The sequence below is a fragment of the Petromyzon marinus genome, chromosome 25 (assembly GCF_048934315.1).
Source record: "Petromyzon marinus isolate PM22_M1 ecotype Great Lakes invasive population chromosome 25, UKy_Petmar_22M1.pri1.0, whole genome shotgun sequence".
NCBI classification, from domain to species: Eukaryota; Metazoa; Chordata; class Hyperoartia; order Petromyzontiformes; family Petromyzontidae; genus Petromyzon; species Petromyzon marinus.
In genome coordinates, this window is record NC_133691.1 from 1,352,973 (window position 1) to 1,375,345 (window position 22,373).

The 22,373-nt window shown below is 42.7% G+C and overlaps 1 protein-coding gene across 2 annotated transcripts in view; it reads right to left on the reverse strand.

Annotated features, from left to right (window-relative positions):
* Window positions 1-22,297, reverse strand: part of LOC116946001 (RAB11-binding protein RELCH homolog) — a 31,431-nt gene extending 9,134 nt beyond the window's left edge. The window contains exons 1-24 of one of the 2 annotated variants that reach the window (XM_032960767.2): window positions 21,429-22,297; window positions 17,090-17,179; window positions 16,441-16,491; window positions 14,722-14,793; window positions 14,182-14,237; window positions 12,907-13,020; window positions 12,367-12,585; window positions 12,167-12,255; window positions 11,854-12,011; window positions 8,811-8,967; window positions 8,625-8,700; window positions 8,416-8,511; window positions 7,529-7,641; window positions 7,000-7,090; window positions 6,345-6,416; window positions 6,011-6,151; window positions 5,524-5,688; window positions 4,837-4,984; window positions 4,212-4,380; window positions 3,422-3,545; window positions 3,133-3,181; window positions 2,916-3,001; window positions 2,113-2,219; window positions 719-818 (exon numbers count right to left, since the gene is read on the reverse strand). In XM_032960767.2, the coding sequence (XP_032816658.2) occupies window positions 719-818; window positions 2,113-2,219; window positions 2,916-3,001; window positions 3,133-3,181; window positions 3,422-3,545; window positions 4,212-4,380; window positions 4,837-4,984; window positions 5,524-5,688; window positions 6,011-6,151; window positions 6,345-6,416; window positions 7,000-7,090; window positions 7,529-7,641; window positions 8,416-8,511; window positions 8,625-8,700; window positions 8,811-8,967; window positions 11,854-12,011; window positions 12,167-12,255; window positions 12,367-12,585; window positions 12,907-13,020; window positions 14,182-14,237; window positions 14,722-14,793; window positions 16,441-16,491; window positions 17,090-17,179; window positions 21,429-22,110 (3,225 nt within the window). In that variant the 5' untranslated portion in view covers window positions 22,111-22,297. The remainder of the gene's footprint in view (window positions 1-718; window positions 819-2,112; window positions 2,220-2,915; window positions 3,002-3,132; window positions 3,182-3,421; window positions 3,546-4,211; window positions 4,381-4,836; window positions 4,985-5,523; window positions 5,689-6,010; window positions 6,152-6,344; window positions 6,417-6,999; window positions 7,091-7,528; window positions 7,642-8,415; window positions 8,512-8,624; window positions 8,701-8,810; window positions 8,968-11,853; window positions 12,012-12,166; window positions 12,256-12,366; window positions 12,586-12,906; window positions 13,021-14,181; window positions 14,238-14,721; window positions 14,794-16,440; window positions 16,492-17,089; window positions 17,180-21,428) is intronic. The other variant, XM_032960768.2, reaches the window with a different exon arrangement.
* Window positions 22,298-22,373: the final 76 nt, after the last annotated feature.

Consider the following 22,373-nt stretch of genomic DNA (forward strand, 5'->3'; position numbering starts at 1 on the left):
TTTGAAAAGCAATGTTTTTTTTACTGCATGTACGACTTCAAATTGTGTTTACGTAATAAGAGTTGAACATTTTTAATCGGAATAAAAAATAAAAATAAAACCTTTTACATAAATCTCATACCAGTTATTAAATAGAAAAGTTAATTATTCAACCCTCCCAGAAGAACTACGTTCGAAAATGAATAACTAAGTCCAGACACCAATGCAATGCATTAAACAGGCTCTCAAATAAAACATTTAAACAAAATTTTGCAGATGTCAGAATGACTTAGAAAATGCGTATGAATCAGGAATATTTCTTTAATTAAATCTTTAAGGTCACAGTGTTGTTGAACAATAACATGCCAGCTCTCATTTTATAAGACAAGGCCTTCATGCTCGACTGCCTAAATCCCCTACATTAAAAAAAACATTGTCTGCATGAACCCACCATACAAGAATCTATTCAATCTCTTGCTAAGCTTATAATTAATTAATTTTCTTATTTCATGAAACAACATATGCTGGCTACGAGTGCGAGACATTGCAGCAAGCTCGGTCTCCTGGCTGACAGTGACATTGAGCACCTCCTTCATTTCACAGTCAACCTGGCCTTGTCACGCTTTGTGGCGTGCTCCCGATGCATTGTGTGCACGGAAGTCCACTCGTGAGCGCTGCATACATCATGGTCACAAAGCCCTCGGTGTGTTGTCGGCATGTACACGCTCAAATTCAGTACCTCAAACATCTTGGCGGCCGTGCAGCGCACCTGCGGGGAGGTGTGCACCACCCCGCACCACAGCACAGCCAGTAGCATCTCGTGGTAGGCTGGGTTGGCCCTGAGACGGGGAGGCACAGAGGTAGCAGTGTGACCGTAGAGACTTCTCGTCACACCACATCATCATTTAAAATGTATATGCTGCTTTTCATGCAGTGCATCTCAAGGTGCCAGAGCAAAGGGGTATTTGAGATCGGACAAAGTGAGAGTCAAAGCGATTTCCTGCTCAAATGAGCGTTGAGGCAGTGCTAATCTCTCGTTTACAGCCGAGCCAGTGGTGGACATCCACTAACCTATGGCAGCAGCGAGTCCATCCACATGACGATTGATGACTCCTCTAGTACATGATTGCCCACTAAATACGATGCTTAAAAACAATCAAGTATATAGATAACATATACAACACGAATAAACTAAAGCTAAAGTCTGATCGAGTCTTCTCTCTTTCTTGTCCACTTCATTTGAATTATTCAAAAGTTATCTGAAAATAATGTCTTTAATTTCACCAAGGGTTGATGAATCGTGAGTGCATTGAGGACATTGCTGAGCAAGCCATTACACAGCGTTAGCACCAAAACACCAAATGCCCACTGGGCCATCCCGAATTTCCTCCACCGTTCTCGTCATTTAAAATATATCTCTAACCACAGCGGAATCACGCAGAACGGAGCACTTCCATCTCCACCGCTTTGACGTGCAGGGAATTTGAGAGTCTGCAACGGATTCGTGTAAGTTCGCATTACCGTCCCGGAATGCTCGTTTGATTGTATTACTTGGGAAGGGGGGGGGGGAGAATGACAGCAGGATATGTAAAATTGCGTGCCAGTTGAGAGAGGAGTGCTGAGCTGCAGGTGTACAATGGGATTACAATGCTGCCAGCCAACCATACGGGAGGACGAGAGAGGACGCTACACACACAACACCTAGCGCCAAGACTCGGAATGACAGACATTTTAATGGATATCCCACTACAATGTTTACACTTTTTGGATTCTGAATGCAGTACATGCTTGTATGGAAAATTAAACAAAAGTAGTAATGACAAGGGATTTAATAGAGGCCCTCCATGCCAGGATATATATAAAGGGATGCTGAGCTGGTGGAGGACAAACTTCGTTGTACGAGTTCACGAACAACCTGTGAGAAAGTAATCATGTGGTGCTGACAGAATATTAAATATCTTTTGGAATAACACGGTTTGAAGGGGTTTGCTTAATAACCATTCACTTGTCAGCTCATGAACATTTATTTATGGATTAAGCTAAGGGAAAAACATAATAATTAGAAGGTAAAATTACATTGTGGAAGAAAAAAACTCATTGCATAAGCAGTCTTCGAAAGATAAGCACACTCACCCAAGTTCTACAAATGTGACCTTGAGGCTGTCTAGAGGCAACTGATTTACAGAAAGTTTCATCATGACATCCTCCATGAAGCTTGAAAGCAGCTTACGATCAGATTCCTAAGATGGAAATCCACAAAAAAAAACAATTAAATAAACTTCAAACACCATCACTTTCGCAAAAAAAACACTGCATAACAGGAACATTAATTTGTCGATGCGGTGAAGCAGTAATAATTTGGCACATTTGTTCACGTGACGAGCTTAGTTATTAGCTATGTCGCGTGGAGGATGGTGGACGATATCTATATTTTACTTCATTGATCGGACCCAAAAATCAATTATGAAGCATGTCTGAAGTAAAGAACGTAAACAAACTACATCATGTCAATCCACTGATGAATGAGGGCACCAACGCATTGATCGTGGGGTTATTTGACCGTACTTTGCCATGCTGGCCAGTGTGGGTTGGTGAAGGAGTATAGATGTGGGGGCATACAAGTACATTACAACAATGAATATTGCTGCACTGCTACCCACCTCAAAGCCCCACAGCCAACTATCGTACACGGTGGCCACCCATCCAAGCCCTATACAGGCTCAAGCCCGCCTTTTCTTTTGACAACTGAAGAGATCTGATGAGATTTGCAAGTACTGTACTTGGTTTAAGATATAACGTAATGTTAGTTATTACAATCGCAGTTCTTACTGCCAATGCACCGTTTCTTTATCATCAGCATTTGAGTGAAATGTATGGACTCTATATACCCAAGTGAGCTGGTTAAAGCTTTCAATTGTTAATTAATGCATCTGTACCTCGGTGTAGCAGGTGAGGATACCCAAGGCATAAACAGGCACTGTGGCTTTGGCCAACAGAGAGGTTGCAGTCACAGCGGCAGCATCTATTTAAAATAAAAATAAAATACCTGTTAATAAGTGAAACGAGACATGCGATGTAGAAAACATTCCGTTCTCTTGCAGGGCTGTACATAGAAAGCAAATTATTACATTGAACTCTGTTGTGCCACCTTACCAGGATTGTTCTGTAATGCGACCAAATGCTTTTGGAACAGGGGTTTGACCTGAAAGTGAACACCAGGAGATATTGTTCTCAGTAAACTGTGGACAATAAATGGTCAGACATGTTCGTAAAGACCAGTTCAAGCTTTGAAAGAAATTGCCTTATTTGAGGCGGTATCCACTTGTAGATAAAGCCATGATGAAAAACAATTAAAGTTTTGGAAGAAAATATATTAACCACAGTCACAAGCTGCTACAAAGCACGTTGACAATGTCACAAGACCACTCGTAAGTTGTCTCACTTTGCCGCTTGTGAACTGGCGTCCAAAAGTCCTGCATAAGGTGGACACAAAGGTCGCCAAATCGTGAACAGCTGATGGCGACGTCACCGGAATTTTACAGGCCACCTCCACCAGCCGGGGTAGCCTGCGAACAGACAAAACACAGCAAGCCAGGAGTTAGCTCTGAGCTGGGCACCAACGCCTTCCGGGTTGCGATTGAACTTTAGCTGGTTTGCGAAATTGTGCATGATACAAGTTGTGTTATCAGTTACGGCATCGGCACTTCAATAGGGGGCAAAAAAATGTGAAGCAGTGCTGAAATTAACTTTTGTCTTGGAATATAAATGAGAGCATTATTTTTATTTTCAAAGCTTCTTCCCCAAGTTTTATTTGCGTTTTCTTTATTGGAATCTTGTCATGAGATGAAGAAACCATCAGGAAATCGCAGAGCAGTGTGACACTCTGTATTAGAGAATGGTCCGCAGAAGCAGATAACACAGAGGTACTTCTAAGAACCTTTCAAGGGACCACTGAGGCAACCCTTGTCCACCTACCCTATTATAGAGAGAAATCTTCATCACATGACAGTGAATCTATTTTAGTTCTCACAAGTGGAAATTCGTCAAATTATGTGCACAGAACTACATTTGAGAGCCTAGTTCAATCATGGGCAGCTAAGCTACCTGGAGGATTTGAACCCAAACTCTCAGCGGTACCAGGCGAGCGCTCTGACCTCTGAGCCGCCTGGTCACCTGTACGTGCGAGTTTTACTGTGATACTCTGTTCACAATGTGTGCAACGGCATGCTGACATGTTGTGTTGGATCCAGCGCATGCTCTCCCAGGCCTGGGTGTCCGGGTCGTCGGCCAGACCATCCAGCCGGCGCTCGTATAACACTAGCAGCGACGAGATCCTCTCTGGACCACCCGCCGCCACCGTCACTTCCGCGAGACGACACGCCGTGCTCGGGAAACGGCCCACTAGGAACACACGAGAGACACACGTGTGGAACACGAGCGTGGTTGTTGATTAAAGCAGAATTTTACAAGCACGCCTTACATGGCCCAATTATTATTTTCTGGGTATAATTTAAAAGTTGTGCCAATGCCGGCAGTAAGGTATGTTGATCTATCGCACCGTATGTAGCCAACCGTGCTAATCGGAGGTGATTCTTCCTTCGCCACAATTCAATGTCATAATTCGGGGGATTCCATTCCATGTCTCAATTGTATTGTCTGTTGCTTATACTCTTATATATGTTGTCTATCTCATTCATTGCATAAGCTGAAAGGTAACTTGGATGAGTTCTTAATACAGTAATCGATTATTAGACATATGATTCGATGATTGAATGTATCGTGAGCTCAAACATCAATTTCGATCAAATAAATAACTTTCAGGCTCGATTACACCAACAGCAAAGTTTTAAGAAGTACCTTCGATTTGGGGGGCGTTGGTGCAAGCCTCTGCTTCTTCCGCGAAGGGAGATGTTTGTAGCACAAACAAGAACAGGAATGGAACCAAGGACTGCAGGGCCGAGATGTACTGATGCAACTTGTTCTCGTCGAGAATGGAGTTTTCTTCCTGTTGATTCAAAAACACGTTCCACAGAATTGTGACAAGCGGTCAGTTTAAATTACACAAGAAGAGATTTTGCACTGGAGTGCCTCATGTGGGGATGACCAGCATAGGCCATAACCTTAATGGGGGCAGAGGGCACTAAATCTCCCTTACACCTGGCAGACTCTGGGGGGAAAACAATAGACTTCACTTCAAAACAATAGACCTCACCAAACATCCTCGTGCACATCGATGGAGAGAGTCTTATAGCCGAGGGGGTTGAGGGAAACACCATGTACAGTCAACTGAAGCAGGGAATCATACCAGAAACATTTACATGATAAACTAAGAAACCGTGTAGTCTATCCCCTCGACTACAGCACCTTCATGCAGTAGGAACTGATTATTTCCTACTTTATATCGACAGCGTCACTTATAGGCCTAGACCCCCAATCTATACCTTCATAGCAGCTCCCCACCCACTCAATGAGCCCCCCCCCCCTCTTAACTTGTACAAGGATCAGCATGACAGCCAAAGATTGTCCGGCACCGTGCTCACTCACCAGGACGGCCGTCTCCACCTTGCTGAGCAGCGAATTGGCCAGGTGCGTCTGCACGCGACCCAGCTCACAGGCCCACATGCCAAAGGCCGGCAGGAAGGTCTGGTGAGTTGCTGCCAGCACACGCTCTGATGTGTCTCGTAGAGCCATGAGCAGCAGATCAAATGCCTGCAGGGAGGAGAGGCGTTCGTCGAGTTGGTCAGAAAACCGAGCATTCGAAGCAGCAAACACGGGCAATATGCAGTGTTGTTTTTATTATTAGGCATGTGACACGTGCAATATGCAATGATTCGTCAATAAAACATGAGTTTTATGCTAAAAATATATGCATCATATTGTACGCAAGAAGAGATCATTTAAGGTTTATACAAATTGTACGAAAATAAAGAATGCATATCCATGTGCTTTGGTGCCACCACCAATTCTACCATTTTATTTATGCTCTTCAACCAAACATTATTTTTATGTTTCAGACACTTCGGCTTATGACCTGGAAGTACTTGTCAGGGTCATCAATGTACGAGATGACAACTCCCAGGCTCCTAACCGACGCCTCCCGCACCGTCTCCGTCTTGTCTTCGTGCAGCATCTGCTGCAGCATGGACAGCACCAACGAGCTGCGAATCGCCATCTGGAAACGTGCCGATGGGGATGGGTGAGCCACGGTTAACCCGCATCTGTCAAGTCACGTTTTATCCAACAACTACCCGGTGGCGGGCAAGTTACTGGCATAGCATATGCTACAGTAAGGAAGGAATCTAGAGCTCATATTGAAACGACACATTTGTTTGACAGCAAACCTCCGGGTCTGGCAGCGGACTCACAGGCAAGTAAGGAGCCAGAACGCCGCATGCCTCCGCAACAAGCTCTCGCCTCTCCGGGTACTTGTGACTAATCTGTAACATTGGAGAAATACACAAGCCAGCGAATAAATTCAACAAACATACAATATATTTTTTCTCTTACTTTCATTTTGTGTGTTTTCCCCAATTTTATCGCAGTTGTGCTATCGGTGTCATGTCATGAGATCTTTCGCAGAGCAGTGAACGACCCTTCGTGTGAGAGAATGTCCCATGCAAGTGAATCCCACAGAGTTACCTCTGCCATCCTTTCACGTGACCTCTGGTCATAACAGTGGGAGCAGCACTTTCCCACCCATTCTGCTACAGAGCAATATTCATGGCATGAAAGTCAAACCAATATTTTGAAATTTTACGAGCTGTAATTTATCCAAACTTAGGTGCAGAACAAAATTAATTCGGTGTGATTACTTTTAAGTGCACTCATTGGTGGCCTGGCTGAGACCACTTATCACACGTGAAAAACCCAGTTTAATCACAGGCGGCTGCTTGGATTGGAAGCCAGGATCTCAGCGGTGCCAGCTCAGCGCTCTCATAGCTCTGAGTCACCCAGCCACCTCAAATGAACATGGAATACAAATTCCCAAGCTAATACAAAGTAGCTGTGCTGTACACGCACCTGTTCCCAGCACTGTGGAAGGAGTTCCGATTCTGCCCTGGCTGGTCCCACGTGGCGTGCGAAAGCCACACAGCCAACCAAGATCGTTTTCCTAATATTTGCAAGCACGCACATGAAAACCAACATGAGACATCACACCCTCGGGTGTACACATCAGGGTCCTTGTCCACAAAATCTGGCAGTTCACCAGCAAATGGTCCAAACAAACCTGATTCAGTTGTTGAGAAATTGAGTGTCGAAACCAGTCCAGGGTTTGCTTGTTTGGAACCAACGCTACTGAAATCATGCACTCCCAAACGGCCATGTGGCTGACAGGATGTGTAAAATCTACTTTTATTTTGTATGTGGATAGAGGGAAAGATATAAAAAGGAAAAATATTCTCTGCTTATGTATTGTTGCGCATTCTCCACAATGAAGGTAATTAATATATCGTGTCATACCCCCATAGGTGAGGCTTTGTTGCAAACATAAACAAACCGCTTTATGTAAACACTATGGCTATGCTCGAATTAACAATTCGTTCATTACCGCTGCTGCTCGTCAGGTCGCTTGATGAGGTTGAAGAGGATGTTGAGGAGCTCATCTCGCTGCTTGGACTCTGGGTGCAGGCACGCCGTGCATAGGATCACAGGAATTAGCTCCTAGGGAAGAAAAAAAACCACAGTGGATTACAAGAAGCGAATTTCACAAATCAGCCAATCATGTAATCACGGCTCTGGGCAGAAAGTTTACATTAATTTCATTTGTTACATAAACTGTTTCACTATGCTGTGAATATTTTTTTACTTCTGAAAAAAATAATTCTGCCTTGAAAAACCCACATGGCATGTAATATATGACCGCTGTTTTTTACGAGATATGCGTCTTCATAATGGAAAAAAAGCAATATTTGCAGATGGAATAAAATACAATCAAATCCTACCAATGGCTTATACCACACCACGATTGAGTGTGGTATAAGCAATTAAAAGTTAGAAAAATTAACTAGAAAAAATCATTTCTAGATTTGAAGCTTTCGTGACTGTAAGGATCCATACCTACGTGACTTTACCGAATAGAACCAAAGAGTATAGAAAAAAACATGCTTGTGCTATGTATTATTAGTATACATGGTTTTGCTTAGCTGACAAAGCAAAAGAAATGTTAATATGAAACAATTTTTTGTTCTCTGGCTTTGTGTAACGCTTTGATCAATCTGACCAGTTTTCCCAAAGACATCATACCAAAGTGTCGTTCATGTCGGATCATCGTTGCAACGGTGATCATGATGGCATCTTAGCAAACAAAAGGACAAGCGAACGGATGAACAAGAGCCAATGCTGGAGCGCTTTCAACCTCAGCTGGATAGCGGCAATAAAAAGGCGGTTGGTCATCTCGATGCCTAAGGCATGATGAGTACCATCAACGAAACGCACCTCCCGTTTGGCGAGCAGGACATTGGGTACAATGTGAGGCAGACATCGCCCCAGCACAGAGATCACACTCTTCTCCGAGTCGGCAATCTTCGCCACCTAAGAAGTCAAAGTTGACACATTTTAGGCTCAAAGAACATCCGAGAGGACAGCGACTTCGCCATTTCATCTGCAGCTCAGCGTTGTTCGACTGAACTAAGAAATCCACCTACCTCACAGCCCAGCCTTGAGTTGGAGGTCGTCATGCAGCACTGCATTAAAGTTCTCATAAATGTTTCTGGCAGTTTCCTGAAAGATAAAATAAAAAGCACTGACGGTGACACTTGAGGACTGACAACCATTTAGGGTTAAATATTTTTTGAAGGTGCAAAAAAAAAAACTCGGCGGAAAAAGAATACCTCTTAGGCTTTTCAAGCTGCACTTGATCATCCATGTCTTGTTCGCTGATCACATGATCGTCGACGTCGCGGAGTGTTAGATTATCTGGTGGGCTGCTGGAGCTCGGGGGACTAGAGCCCACATTTGAGCGTGTAGTCTCTCCTTGTAGTGTGACATCTAAAAGAAAACGGAGGAATGTTCAGCATATTAATGTGTAGACATTTCATGTATGCAATTCTTATAAAACATCATGCATCTTTTAAAAAAAAAAATCTAAATTTTATTTTTATATATCCAATCGTCGACAGCCGTGAACTATCCACTGCTGGATGATGGCCTCCCCAAGTTGTAGTCATCCCTCACAATCTCAAGATGTAAAAATCCATCTAGCTCTAGAGTTGATCTTCACGCTCCATCTCTTTGGTGATCTCCCTTCATAGGGAATGTTTCCTCCTTTGACTGCTATTTTGTTGTCAATCTCAACCATCGGGCATCTTTCCTTCTTGTGATGTATTCTGCCCAAGTCTACTTACTTTCTACAAGTTATTTAGTGTGCGATTGTTCTCTGATCCATGTGTTCGTATGTGTCTCTCGGTGGAATTCCAAGTTTGTTGAACTCCTTTTGCGCTGTACGTAGGCAACCGTGCTAATCGGAGCGTTGAGATCTTGCAACCTCACCATGCTTCTTTGAATACTTTTCCTATGTTGTGCCATCTTCTTTGATATCATCAATGTTTCAGATGCACGCGTCAAATTAGGTAATGTGCACTGAATGAAATATGTCTTATCTCACACACTGGTAGGCACTTACTCCTCTTGAAGTTTCACATTCCTGGAATATATGCAATTTTTGCTAGAGATCTGCATACAATTTCTATGATTATTTTTATAGCTTCATCGTTGTCACCAAAGGTGAACATTTGTGGATTACCAAAAATCAACCTCCTTTGTGCTGCTTTAATGTTTGTCATTGTTTATAAAGATGTCTTCAATAATGTGTCCGATTTATTGTTCTACTTCAATGCTTTAATTCGTTTCCTAAACTATATCATGTCTTGGTTCTCCAAAAAACATGTAATTAATTCATTTCCAATAGGTACGTGTATTTTTGCTTTCGAAAGGGTGTGGGTGCATTTGCAAGCTGAACGCGCAAGACTAGTCATGCATATTAGCTGCGGGGCTGAACGTAGATGATTAACATGCACATAAAATTAATACACCTGACTTCGCGAAAATACACAGACACAACATGGCGACATGAAGAATTCCATCGTCACCATTAATACTCACAAAACAACAGTCTTCCAAATGTAAACAACTCAAGGCAAATTACAAATATTGGCAACCAATTTCAGGAAATTATCTCATCCGTGATTAAAAAGAATATGCCAACATACAAATGTGCCGTTGTCATATACAGCGCGTTGAGCAAAGGCGCTCTATAAATATAAAATATAGTAATAGGTTTTTACCCTTTTATCTGGCACCAAAACTATTACTATATCTTGCTACTGGCAAAGGAGGTCTCAATGTAAATGCTTACCCGAGCTCTCAATACTCTGATAGTGAGCTGTTTTTAGAGTTGTATGCATTTTGGCGTCATCTGGTCCAACACCAGTGAAGACTAGGCTCTAAGAAAAGCCATCTTGGGTGTGGACCAATCAATTTCAAGGACAGTGCATATCATTATCAGAGTTGTCTTTTTGTTTGCATTTTGATTGCTTGTGTTGTGGTTATTGCAAACATGATCCCTTGTATAAAGGTGTAAGTTTTGGTGCCAGGTAAAATGGTAAAAACCTACTATATCTTGTTACTAGCAAAGGAGGTCTCATAATATAAAAATATAAAAAAATTTGATTTAAAGCTTTCGTGACTGCAGGGATTCATATTCTTGGTTCTTTTTTCCAATTTTCTTGCTGTGGTTTTCACACCTGATGATTGCTTGTGTTGCAGTCGAAACGTCGTGATAATTTTATTGTTTTATATTTTTATTATTTTATTGTTTCCCTTCTACGTGACTTTACCGAAATAACTAAGAATATGAATCCCTGCAGTCACGAAAGCTTTAAATCAAAATTCTTGGTTCTTTCGGTAAAGTCACGTAGAAGGGAAACAATAAAATAATAAAAATATAAAACAATAAAATTCTCACAACGTTTCGACTACAACACAAGCAATCATCGAAAGAACCAAGAAAATAAAATGTTTTTAAAGATACCGAGATCGGTCAATGGCCATAAGACATGTACATAGTGTATTTGAATGATTGAAATTAGATACTGGGCAGATTTTTAAAAAATACATAACTGTGTAATTGTATATATTTCTCTTGGATTCGCATTTTTTTCAGAGCTGTTGGTCTCATGGTCATGAGACAAAGCACCTATTCAGAACTCTTAAGGAGACGAGGACAAAGCTTACGTTTCAGAGAACAGTACGCAGAAGAAAATGTTCACAAATTATTCTGAGATCCCTTTAAGTGGCATATTACCAGGCACACTATCAAACAAACCCTCCTATGGAGATACATATTCTTTGTAGGACAGTCAACCCAATCATTTTACATGTCAAAGTTACTATTTAGCCAAATTAAATAAAACAGACTTAATGATTTTTTTCCAGCACAGATATTGGTGACTTTCCTGAGACTCAGTACACTTTTGAGGACCCAGTTTTATCACAAACAGCTGAAACACAATCAGAATCTTTATTTATCTTTGAAGAATTCTATGAGCTATGAAGCATTTTTTTACAGATAACCAGCAGGGGTGGGTCAGCAAGTTCTATCAACAAACAAAACAAAATACAAGACGAGTGAAAGATAGAGAAAAGGTAATAAAGTCGCTAAAATAAATAAGTATAAAGAATAGAAATATAAATTGCACAAGTACATAAATTCCTGCTGATTTGTCAAAACCAAATGCAAGCTTGGCCAAGGCATCAAACAACCACAACAGGTCCCAGACCACACCAAGACAACACAGCTGGATTCAAACGCAGGATGTCAGTGGTGCCGGCTCCGTGCCGGGAACGTAAGCATTGAATTCACTCGCTGGCACTAACCTTGTACAGCAGCAGTCTTCTGCGTGGGGGCCACATCACGGATGGTGATGTAGAGCTCCCCTTCGTCTCCCGGAGACCTAGGGGTGGCAGCCTCCTCCTGCCTGCTTTCTGGCACCGTGACGGACATCCCGGCAGGGAACTGCAGTGCTGCAATCTCACTAAATGTGGTGCAAAGTCATATTAATTGAGTCAATAAGCGCTGCATACCTACATATTCGTATTATAATTAGTACTATGAAAGAAATCTATGCAACTTAAACCGGTGACAAAAAATCATTTGCATTCAAGGTACTATGTGGCGATTGGAACTTGCCTTTCGAGTTGTCTGATCTGAGCAGTGAGAGATTCATTTTCATGTCGAAGCCGTTCCACCAGCTGGTTTAATTCCTTCACCACTTCTGCCTGTTGGAAGTAGAAAGTGCAGTTATTTCTCAGAATAATGACCATTGATCTGATTATTATTTTCAACATTTCAATTGATATTTAAGCTACGAATGTAATAATCAGAAGGACCTGGTTGTTGGACAAGCTGCCGTCTGGAAGATCTCCAAGGGTCAGGCTGGAAGGGTCATCCGCTGGGTTGGGGTCAGGATTTTCTACGAGGTCAGGCCCTACTCCTACATCCAAGGTGTCACTGGGAAGCACGATCCTGCTCCCATAGTCTCGGTAGAGAGTCAGTAGATCAGGTGGCTTGGGGATATTGAGTCCAACATCATCCCACACTTCAATGTCCTGCAGGAGAAATCAATATCAAAACAAAAACAAGAAACATCATGAATATGGATAGATTCTGCAATGTTGTGCCACATGCGTTTCTTTCAGAGGTATTTAATGAGCAATAATAAGAACGTTCCATCCATTGGGCCATTTTTCTCGAGGGCAAATCCAGAAATAAAAACACAAATTTACGGAAAAATGTCTTCATATTGGATCATCTTTAGGGAAGTGAGTGTGCCTCTCCCTTACAGATAGACAGTCTTAATGCCCCCAACCTAAGTTGTAAATCGTTTAATAAATACAAATGCGGAAGATGCTAGTTTGCGCGGAGCTCACCTGTTCGCCATTCTCATCCGAGAACGTGATGGAGGTGAGCTTGAACTCGTTCTTCAGAAGAAACTCATTCACGAGAAAGTTGAGGGCTCGCTTTTCCAAAGGCCTCATTGGATCCTGGTACGTGACAGGCAAACCAGCTGATACACAACGTCATCATCTTCAGCCTGCATCTTTTCTCGGTGAAGACCTCCCTTAGCTGTCACCATCTCTCATGGCTCCGCAATGCAACAATGAATCTGAGCCAAATTCATTGTTCTATCCCCAGCTTCAATAGCAAGTAAATTCCTCATGTGATCGTTTTGATTTGTTTTATATTGGTTTTAATTTTGTAATTGGTGACCCAAATCACTATTGTGAATTAAGCTATCCTAGTTTCTTGAGTTCTCACATGGTTAAACAAAATGAGTTTGAAACCTAAACCCTAACTTGTACAAAGAGTCACAATAATGAAGTACAGCTTACACAGTCCTACCTAGGCATCAAGCTCGATATTGTATGTATGATGAACTTCTTTCGCACTGTACATAGTCAACCGTGCTAATCGGAGGTGCAGATATATTTAAATCTTGGACCCTGCCAAAACTATGTTAAAACTGCCATAATGGTTATATTAATAACCACAATTGTTAATTTTATGAGACCTCCTTTGCCAGAAACAAGATATAGGAATAGGTTTTACCCTTTTAACTGGCACAAAAACTGACACCTTTATTCAAGGCATCATGTTTGCAATAACCACAACACAAGCAGTCAAAATGCAAACAAAAAAGACAACTCTGATAATAATATGCACTGTCCTTGAATTTGATTGGTCCACACCCGAGACAGCTTTTCTTAGAGCCGAGTCTCCATTGGTGTTTTTTGTACCAGTTAAAAGGGTAAAACCTATTCCTATATCTTGTTTCTGGCAAAGGAGGTCTCATAATGTAAATGCTCACCCCGAGCCCTCAATACTCTGATAGTGCGCTGTTTTTGAGTTGTACGCCTTTTGGCGTCTTCTGGTCCAACACCAATGGAGACTAGGCTCTAAGAAAAGCTGTCTCGGGTGTGGACCAATCAAATTCAAGGACAGTGCATATTATTATCAGAGTTGTCTTTTTTGTTTGCATTTTGACTGCTTGTGTTGTGGTTATTGCAAACATGATGCCTTGAATAAAGGTGTCAGTTTTTGTGCCAGTTAAAAGGGTAAAACCTATTCCTATAACCACAATTGTTATGAATATAATCTATAATCATATAACCAATGCTATGACATTCGTTAGAGTGCCAAGTTACCTCACAGGCTGGTATTTGTTCTTCATTGTTTTTTTCCTGGGTGGGTGTGTTCGTTTCTGGAGAAAACAGTTTCAAGAATCCGTTACAATACTAACACAAGTTGTCTTTGGAAAACCAGAAAATTAACATTTGCATAATTCACACATAAAGAGATTCCTCTTCTAACCGTATTTGGGTATGGATCTGTGTGCTAATGGAGGTAGAATATGAACTGTGATTTAGGTGGTAGAAGCCTTTAATCTAGGGGGCAAGGACGTTGAGCTTAGCTCCGCACCTCAAGAGTCCACGGTGAATAATGTCCGTGAAATATTTACACGCATTATAAATTGCATTATTCCTATATTTGGGTTATAATAATAAATCTAGAGGGCAAGGACAGTGAGCTGAGCTCTACGTGCCTCAGAGCCCACGGTGAATTATGCCCGTGAAAATTTTTGAGGGCATTATGAATTGCATTATTATAATATTTGGGTTACGTTTCTTAGGTGTTGTTAAACACGCGATAAAAAATGTCCATCGTGAAGGTGATAGCGGCATTACCGGCAGCTTGTGTGAGGTCGGTCCTGAGTGCCTGGATGGTCTCTCGGGCTTTTCTGAGCTCAAACTCCAGCACTGCCGGTGGGTGGCACAACACAAAAACGCGAGACGTCAACTCGACGGTGAGGTCCTCTCAGAACGACCACTGAAACGAACATACTTGCAGCAATGCCACATGCCTAGAGATAAGAATGTTCCAATGTGTGTGCATTTTTCTCTCTTTGCGGAAATGCATGTTTTATAGCAACCAACGTAGGACACGCAAGCGCACGGCATCACACAACACATTACAGCACAGCACTGCATACTTTGAAAATTTCAATTGCGTGTGATAGAAAGCCTTTGAGCCTCTAATGGATTGAAAGAGCCTAACGATGTTGCCTCTCGGCATTAAGAGCACACAGCACAGAGAGATCACAGCACAGCAATTCAGACAGTGCAACTCTAATTATGGAATGAATGACCAGCGATGTGGGAGTGTTACAATAATTAACATCCAGGAAATACAAATGTAATATAAAATAAGATATTCTTGGTTCTTTCGGTAAAGTCAAGTCATCAGCTTGCTTGTGTTGCAGTCGAAACGTCGTGAGAATTTTATTGTTTTATATTTTCATTATTTTATTGTTTCCCTTCTATGTGACTTTACCGAAAGAACCAAGAATATGAATCCCTGCAGTCACGAACGCTTTAAATCAAAATAAAATAAGATTTTAGATTTTTTTGTTAATCCTTCTTTAAATATCATAGTTGGTGTAAAAAAAAAAACATTTGACAAAATTTAGCAGAATATTTTTTGTACTATTATTATGTACAACTATTGATATAAATAAAATATATTTTTTATCACATTAAATCAGTCACTTGTTGTTTTTAAGCATGTAATGCTATCAACTGTAACTGTATTGCCACACTTGTGTGTATCACACCGAATTTAAACCCAACGCTCTGAACTGAATAAAACACAAGACGTCTTACTGTTACCCAGCACGCATGGGCACAAAGCAATTATCAGGCCTGGGTGTAATACGGTGAGACATTGATTATCCAAACCATCTGGGAAAAAATGTGGAGCTCAATTGTGTCAATCAGCTACTGTAATACGCAGATAAGGATACATAATGCACAATGTTAAGCCTTCTTTGTTAGAATGTGCTCGTTCATTGAATAACATCAATGAATATTGTATGCTTTACAAATGTGAAGGCAACATTCCACAAAATCCCAAATTTTTCCAGTCAACTCTCGATTATGTGGGGCATGGTGGAAGGGTGGCTTGGATTAAACAAAACACGGATAGTGCAAAATATATGTACATGAGGCGATATAAACCGTGTTTTAATTTTACATCAGGAAAATTGGGGTAGAGACGCAGACTGCTGTCCTCCGTTTTTATTGCTTAACATGTTTGCGGTCACGTGGAAGCTGAGTCATTGACATGAGATGAGTGAGGTACAGCTAATAATTAAACCAGCTTAACACCTAAGTATATTTTTCTGCAAGAAAGGTTAATCTGCAACCCGAACGATGCTTCCACGAAAATCGAGAGTAAACTGTATTTCTTTGGATAATCACTTTGTTTTTCTTCATAAAAAGCAAATGCACTTCATGAAACTGCTTGTGTCACGAACGCCCGTTTAATTCTCCTTTGTTTTGCGGAGCCAAACACCGCTGCGGTCTCCGCACTACCATCCCAGAGCCACATCCCACGTGAGTACCAACCCTTGACATGCTCCTGCCACTCATGGGGACAGCTCCGGCCCTGCCGGGCGCCTGGCAGGCAAGCCGCAAAAGCAAGGAAGCATCAGAGAGAGAGGCGGCGAGTTGTTAGGGGCGCACAGCATTTTCCAAATCTAAGTCTTTTTTTTTATCTGGCACATAAACACATGGAACGCACGTAATCCGGCCTATTGTGCACACACAAAACCAAAAAAACGGCTGGCTGCTGCGTGGAGCACGTGTGCAATCTCACGCGCTTTGTCATGCATTCATGCAAAGGTAACTCGTTTACATTGTCGGTGCACAGGCACTGGCGGGCACTGTACAGTATCGTTCCTAATGAGCCCATTAATGGTGTCGTTTTGTTGACAAATTCAATTATTTCGTGGGATTTAAAGGAAAATGCATTAGATCATAACAAAAATGATAAACATTTGCAAAGAGTTAATTGTATTTCAAAAATAATTAACAGCTTTGCAAAACAGCTGTTGATTTCGACAGGGAGTAAACAATTTATCAGCTTTCCAAGGTCGTAAGTGCGTAGTTTTCTGCATGTGGGCGCACATGTGTTTTTTTTTTTCCCAAGGGCGACAGGGATAAGAGGTGCAACAAACACAAACAATGTCATTGTTGTCACAGACTGTGGTCATACCTGCCACACGCTCGTCCACATCTCTGTTTCCGTCATCCGAGTATCGTGCAAAATCCAGAGAGTCCAGCGTTGTCAGACTGCCCGCGCGGTCTGTCGAAGAAAATTCACGGCACCTTTTCAGACTCGAAATACTTAATAACGATGCATAACCGTGAACGTCATATAACTCCGCACATGTATTAAATGTGCATTGCAATGGCACTGTTGAGGCACAACATATTATAAATGAACCTTTTCCTGAAAAAAAGTCAAAAGGAAATCTAAAAAGGAATGGATAAAAGAACCCCCTTCAGAACGGCTTGTTCATAACCCACCATCATCCCTTAAAAAAATGGTACACAGTACAAAGAAGGTAATCTAATGTCCATACAGTAGCAAATGTCAGTTTAACACGTAGACTTTCGCGAGCAATATTATCCATAATAGAGGAACGACACCTCTATTATGGAGTACCAAATGTGCAATTTCAATGGCATGAAGCTTACGGTTTCTCTCTTTTAAATAGTGGCTATATTTTTTTATCTGGATGCATAGACCGTAATTATATATCTGTTGTGCTTTCTTCAAACTGCCACATGGTGCAAGTTGCCAATATCCAACAACTTGTAAACATATTCTTAGTTCTTTCGGTAAAGTCACGTTGAAGGGAAACAACAAAATAATAAAATATATATAAAACAATAACAATTCTCACGACGTTTCGACCATAACACAAACGGTCGTCTTCACACCTGCAGTCACGAAAGCTTTAAATCAAAATTTAACTTGTAAACAAATAAACAATCTGTAATTTCACCTAACATGATACAATGTGACTGTTTCATGACGGTATGTTATGTTCCACAGGTTTTCACAGTTGTGCTATGTGGCTCCCTGGTGTGTTTATTGGTTGTACCACGGGTTGTTACGGTTGTACCACGTGTTGTTACGGTTGTACCACGTGTTGTTACGGTTGTACCACGTGTTGTTACGGTTGTACCACGTGTTGTTCGGCATGATATGACATTTCACTCCATGTGCCAGGAGGTTCTATATTCCAAATCCTGAAAATTCTCCCAGAACATGAAGCGAAACGTCGGACATCACGGCCGAACGACACGTGGTGCAAACCAAGCTAGTACTTTTGGTTTAACTTCAGAAAATAACCTAAAACTTCTGTAAAGGCCACAGCTACGAATAATAAAGAATGAGCTAGACACATCAAATACAGTCGCATACGATTACGTAGTAGCCACACAACTCCACCCAGTTCTAATTTAAACTGAAAAGTGTGTAACATGCACTTTAAATACATGAGTCACATGCAACACATACCGATGCAGTGTTACATTCCTTTTCACGATGCGGGGAGGTAGATATGCTATGCTTGTATAAAGACAATACAGTGCGAAGTGCAGGGGAATGATGCCAGCAAAACAGGATACTCAGGTAAATTCTTTTGTTGGCAGAATTATTGCAGGCCAAGTAATACAATAGTAGTCCTTGTGTTGGAGAGAATGACACAGCTCCTGCGACCCTTTCAACACGCTTTTGATAAAGCCTCAAGTTTTCTCCAATGGGTTCAAATCCAATACTTTCTGTAAATTATGAGAAAATCCACCACAGCAGGAAAATAAATGCAGGGCGGAAACAAATAGAAATACCAACATTAGAATGCGTGCTCACAAACAGCAGGAAGGCATGACTCCCATAAAACGCTGCATGCACGTCATGTGACCTCCACATTGAATTCGACAAGGCTCAGAACATTGTACGGTACATGAAATGTGGTGGTCACATGACATGCATGTGAGGAGCACATCTCATTTCTTGAGAACTGCATTGTGTTTAGTTCGTTGTTCTTCCCCCGCACCTCCAATGAGAATAGTTGGCTACGTATGGTGCAAAAGATGTTCAACATACGTACCTACATTTTTGTGTGTTGTTAAAGCCAATACGACCAAAGCAAAAACGGAGGCGTAACCAAATAAACAATCTGTACATCACGTGTCGCCTATTTTACCATGATTCGTTCCACATCATCGTTATCAACATCATCAGGAACTTTACTTAAAGCTTATGAACTCAATGTCTCTCACCAACACAATGTCTCTCACCCAATGTCCCCTGCTAATCTCATTTGAAGATGCAATTCCTGTATCGATGTGAAACAGAAATACGGAAATATCTCAAAACGTATTCTAAGCATAATCAGTTTCCAAAAATTTGTACCGTATCACCTTGCCCATTTTCACAGAACTATTCATATTCTAAACTCTGGAGGCTTGCATCTTTAAAAAAATTCAAGTACATCTGAGCTATGCTAACACGACAACTTTGTCTCCGAATGATTACCTTTGTCAGCCGATGCCTATCCCAGAACTCACGCCAGTAGCGACACGTGGTAAAAGAATTTCACTTTATGTTTATGAATCATATGAGTAAAGTCACTTCTCAAAGTTACATCTCGTTTTAACCCAATAAATGGCATCTGCACCATACAGAGGATGAATGCCGGTGAAGAGAAGTTGCAAAAAATCCACCATATGGGTTATTGTAAAATAGCGGATGCTTTTCTTGTGTAAGGTTTTTGAAAGACTCAACATGAAAACTATAAAACGCTCATGAAACCCAACAAAACAATCATCGAATGAAACGACCCACAAGTTGCCTCCCGTAACCAAGCCAACAGGGAGCGGCCAACATGAGGGTCAACGGTTATATTCGCTTAAATTGGATAAAGGAAAATCTCCAACGAAATTTCCATCAAACGCACAAGTTACTTATCGAAATGACAGGGCACATCGAAAGTTCAGAACAATTGAAGTGGCAGCAAACGGAGGGAATGTGCCGTGACCCCCAAGTAGATGGAGCTATGAAATCCGCTCATGTGCGGATGTCATCTGTGAAAAAGAGCTTCATAGCTCATCGCATTCCTCCAGCCTAAAACAACGATCCTGATTCAGGTGGATTATTATTCAGGTGGATCATTACAAGATCAAGAGAAATGGCAGCGTCTTGGTGAGGCCTTCGTCTAGCAGGTCAATCATGACTTTAAACACTTACAAAACCTACTGGAGCTGTAAAGTACGAACGTTTGCTTTGGAAATCGTGATTGTGACATTTGCAGTGAAGCATCAATAACTGCGGTACTTACAGATTTATATATAAAATCAGAACTCTCGGCAAAAAAAACCTTTCAACATCATCTAATTGCGTCTGGAACAATTTGAAGGCGAAAGGCTTGCTGAGAAACTTGTGGAGGCCAAGTCTCAAACTCTCGTCCGGAAATATAATCGATGCCCCGAAAAATCGCATCGTCCGACTGGATCTTGTAGTTTTCGTAAAGTAAACAACCAACTGCCAAGGTCTGCTCTTGTAGAAGCCAAGATCTGGTTTTTGGTCACTTCCAAACATCACCATCATCATCCATGATCTATCCACCGCCAGATGATAGTATCTCAAAGCCATCGCCTTTTCTCACGATTTCACGATAAAACAATCCATATAACTCCTGCACACGAGATAATATCACCGCTTCATCTTTGTGGCAACGTTCCGTCTGACGTTGTTCCCTTCGTTGACTGCCATTCCGTCGATAGTCTCATCCACCCGGTTCATCATCCCATCTATCGACGCATCCTCCCAAAGCACACCTGCTTCCAAAACAATCCCTCCACAACGTGACGTTAATTACAAGCTACCCAAGAGGCATATTGTGCAACCTATTCATTAGAGTTTCTTAATAGCAGGGTTCAGCAACTACCACGTGTGTCCATTCGACAGCTTACTTTATAATTGGCATGATGCGGTTACAGCTGGGGATACAGCCTCAACAGCCCATTTCTCTTCCGGACGGATGTCACAGTACACCAGTGTATAAACGCATGGGTGCTTAAGCGTTAAGGTGTGGGAAGTTGAATGGCTCGTCCAGCTCAGGCCTAGCATAACACATTAAAGCCCTTTGCCAATGCACTGCTGGATGACGGCCTCCACATGCCGTGTGGTGGGTTGGATGTTGGTCGCCCTCAGCGTACGGTACAGCCATGGATTTTGCTGTACTGCCCTCTGTGCAAACCCACAGTAGCCTAAACAACAACCTGGCATGCATAGTGGCCACCCATCAAAGCACTACGCAGGGGTCAACCCTGACTTAGCTTCCGAGATCAGGAAAACACAACGCAACAACATTTCACTACACAGATGTTAACCTCAATCTACACTAATAATCAATATTATCATCTGTGATCTTATCCACTGCTGGATGAAGGTCAGGCCTCCAAACCTACACTACCTCGGTGCAACCATTCCATGAGCCAGCCTGCGCGCACACCCAATGGAGGTGTCTTGTCCAACTCACGCAGGTGTGTGGGCTGGACAGACAGCTGCAGGTGATGCTGCTGTTGCTGAACTTGCTGCTGCTGCTGTTGCTGCGACTGGAGGCCGGGCCTCTCGAAGTTGCCGGGGTTGGAGAAGAAGTCCCGCAGCCGGGGCAGCTCCTGGTCGCGTTCCAGCAGCTCGCTATGCAGCTCAAGCGCCGTGAGCAGCAGCTGATCCCGCAGCAGCTGAGCCGCCACGACGTCCAGCGCCAGCGGCCGCGACGCGTGGCCTTGCCCCTGGCCGTGCCCCTGCCCGCGCTCCCTCTCATTCCCTTGGTCATGCCCACGCTCCAACCCCGTGCCCTTCCCATGCCCCTGTTCCATGCCCGACTCCTGCCCATACCCAGATTCCCACTCATTCCCCTGGCCCTGTTGCCTCTCACTCCCCTGAACATTGCCCTGCCCTTGCCCAAACCCCAACTGCTCCTCCATTGACTCCATCTCCTCGCCACGCTGGGATGCCCGCGTCTCAGCAGCAGTCGCTGAGGAAGACGACATGGACGGGGTCCGGGAAGACGGGGTAAGGTCCTGGCCCCTGTCCTCGTCTCGGCCCGAGTCCGGGTCGCGCCTCGCGTCCAAGTTCGAGTCCCGACGCGGGACCTGCTGCTGCTGGTCCTCCTCCTCCTCGGAGTCGCTCACGAAGGGGTTAACAGGCGTGGACATCGCGACCCATGGGCATCGGGGCTGTGATTCCAGCTGTAACGTGTCGTTACGATTCACTCAATGACGCCCGTGTCGTTATAAATGATGAGTTGTGATTGTTGTGGGTGCTGGAGCCGCCCCACGCCGCCACCGACGCCGAACGAACGCGGATCGGTGGGACCTGAATCACGCTTTGAATTTCCACAGCGCGTAGGCGCGTATTGACCCAATGCGGGCACGCGATTGGCTAGTGCTCCGACACCGATGTTAATGCGCGAGGTTGA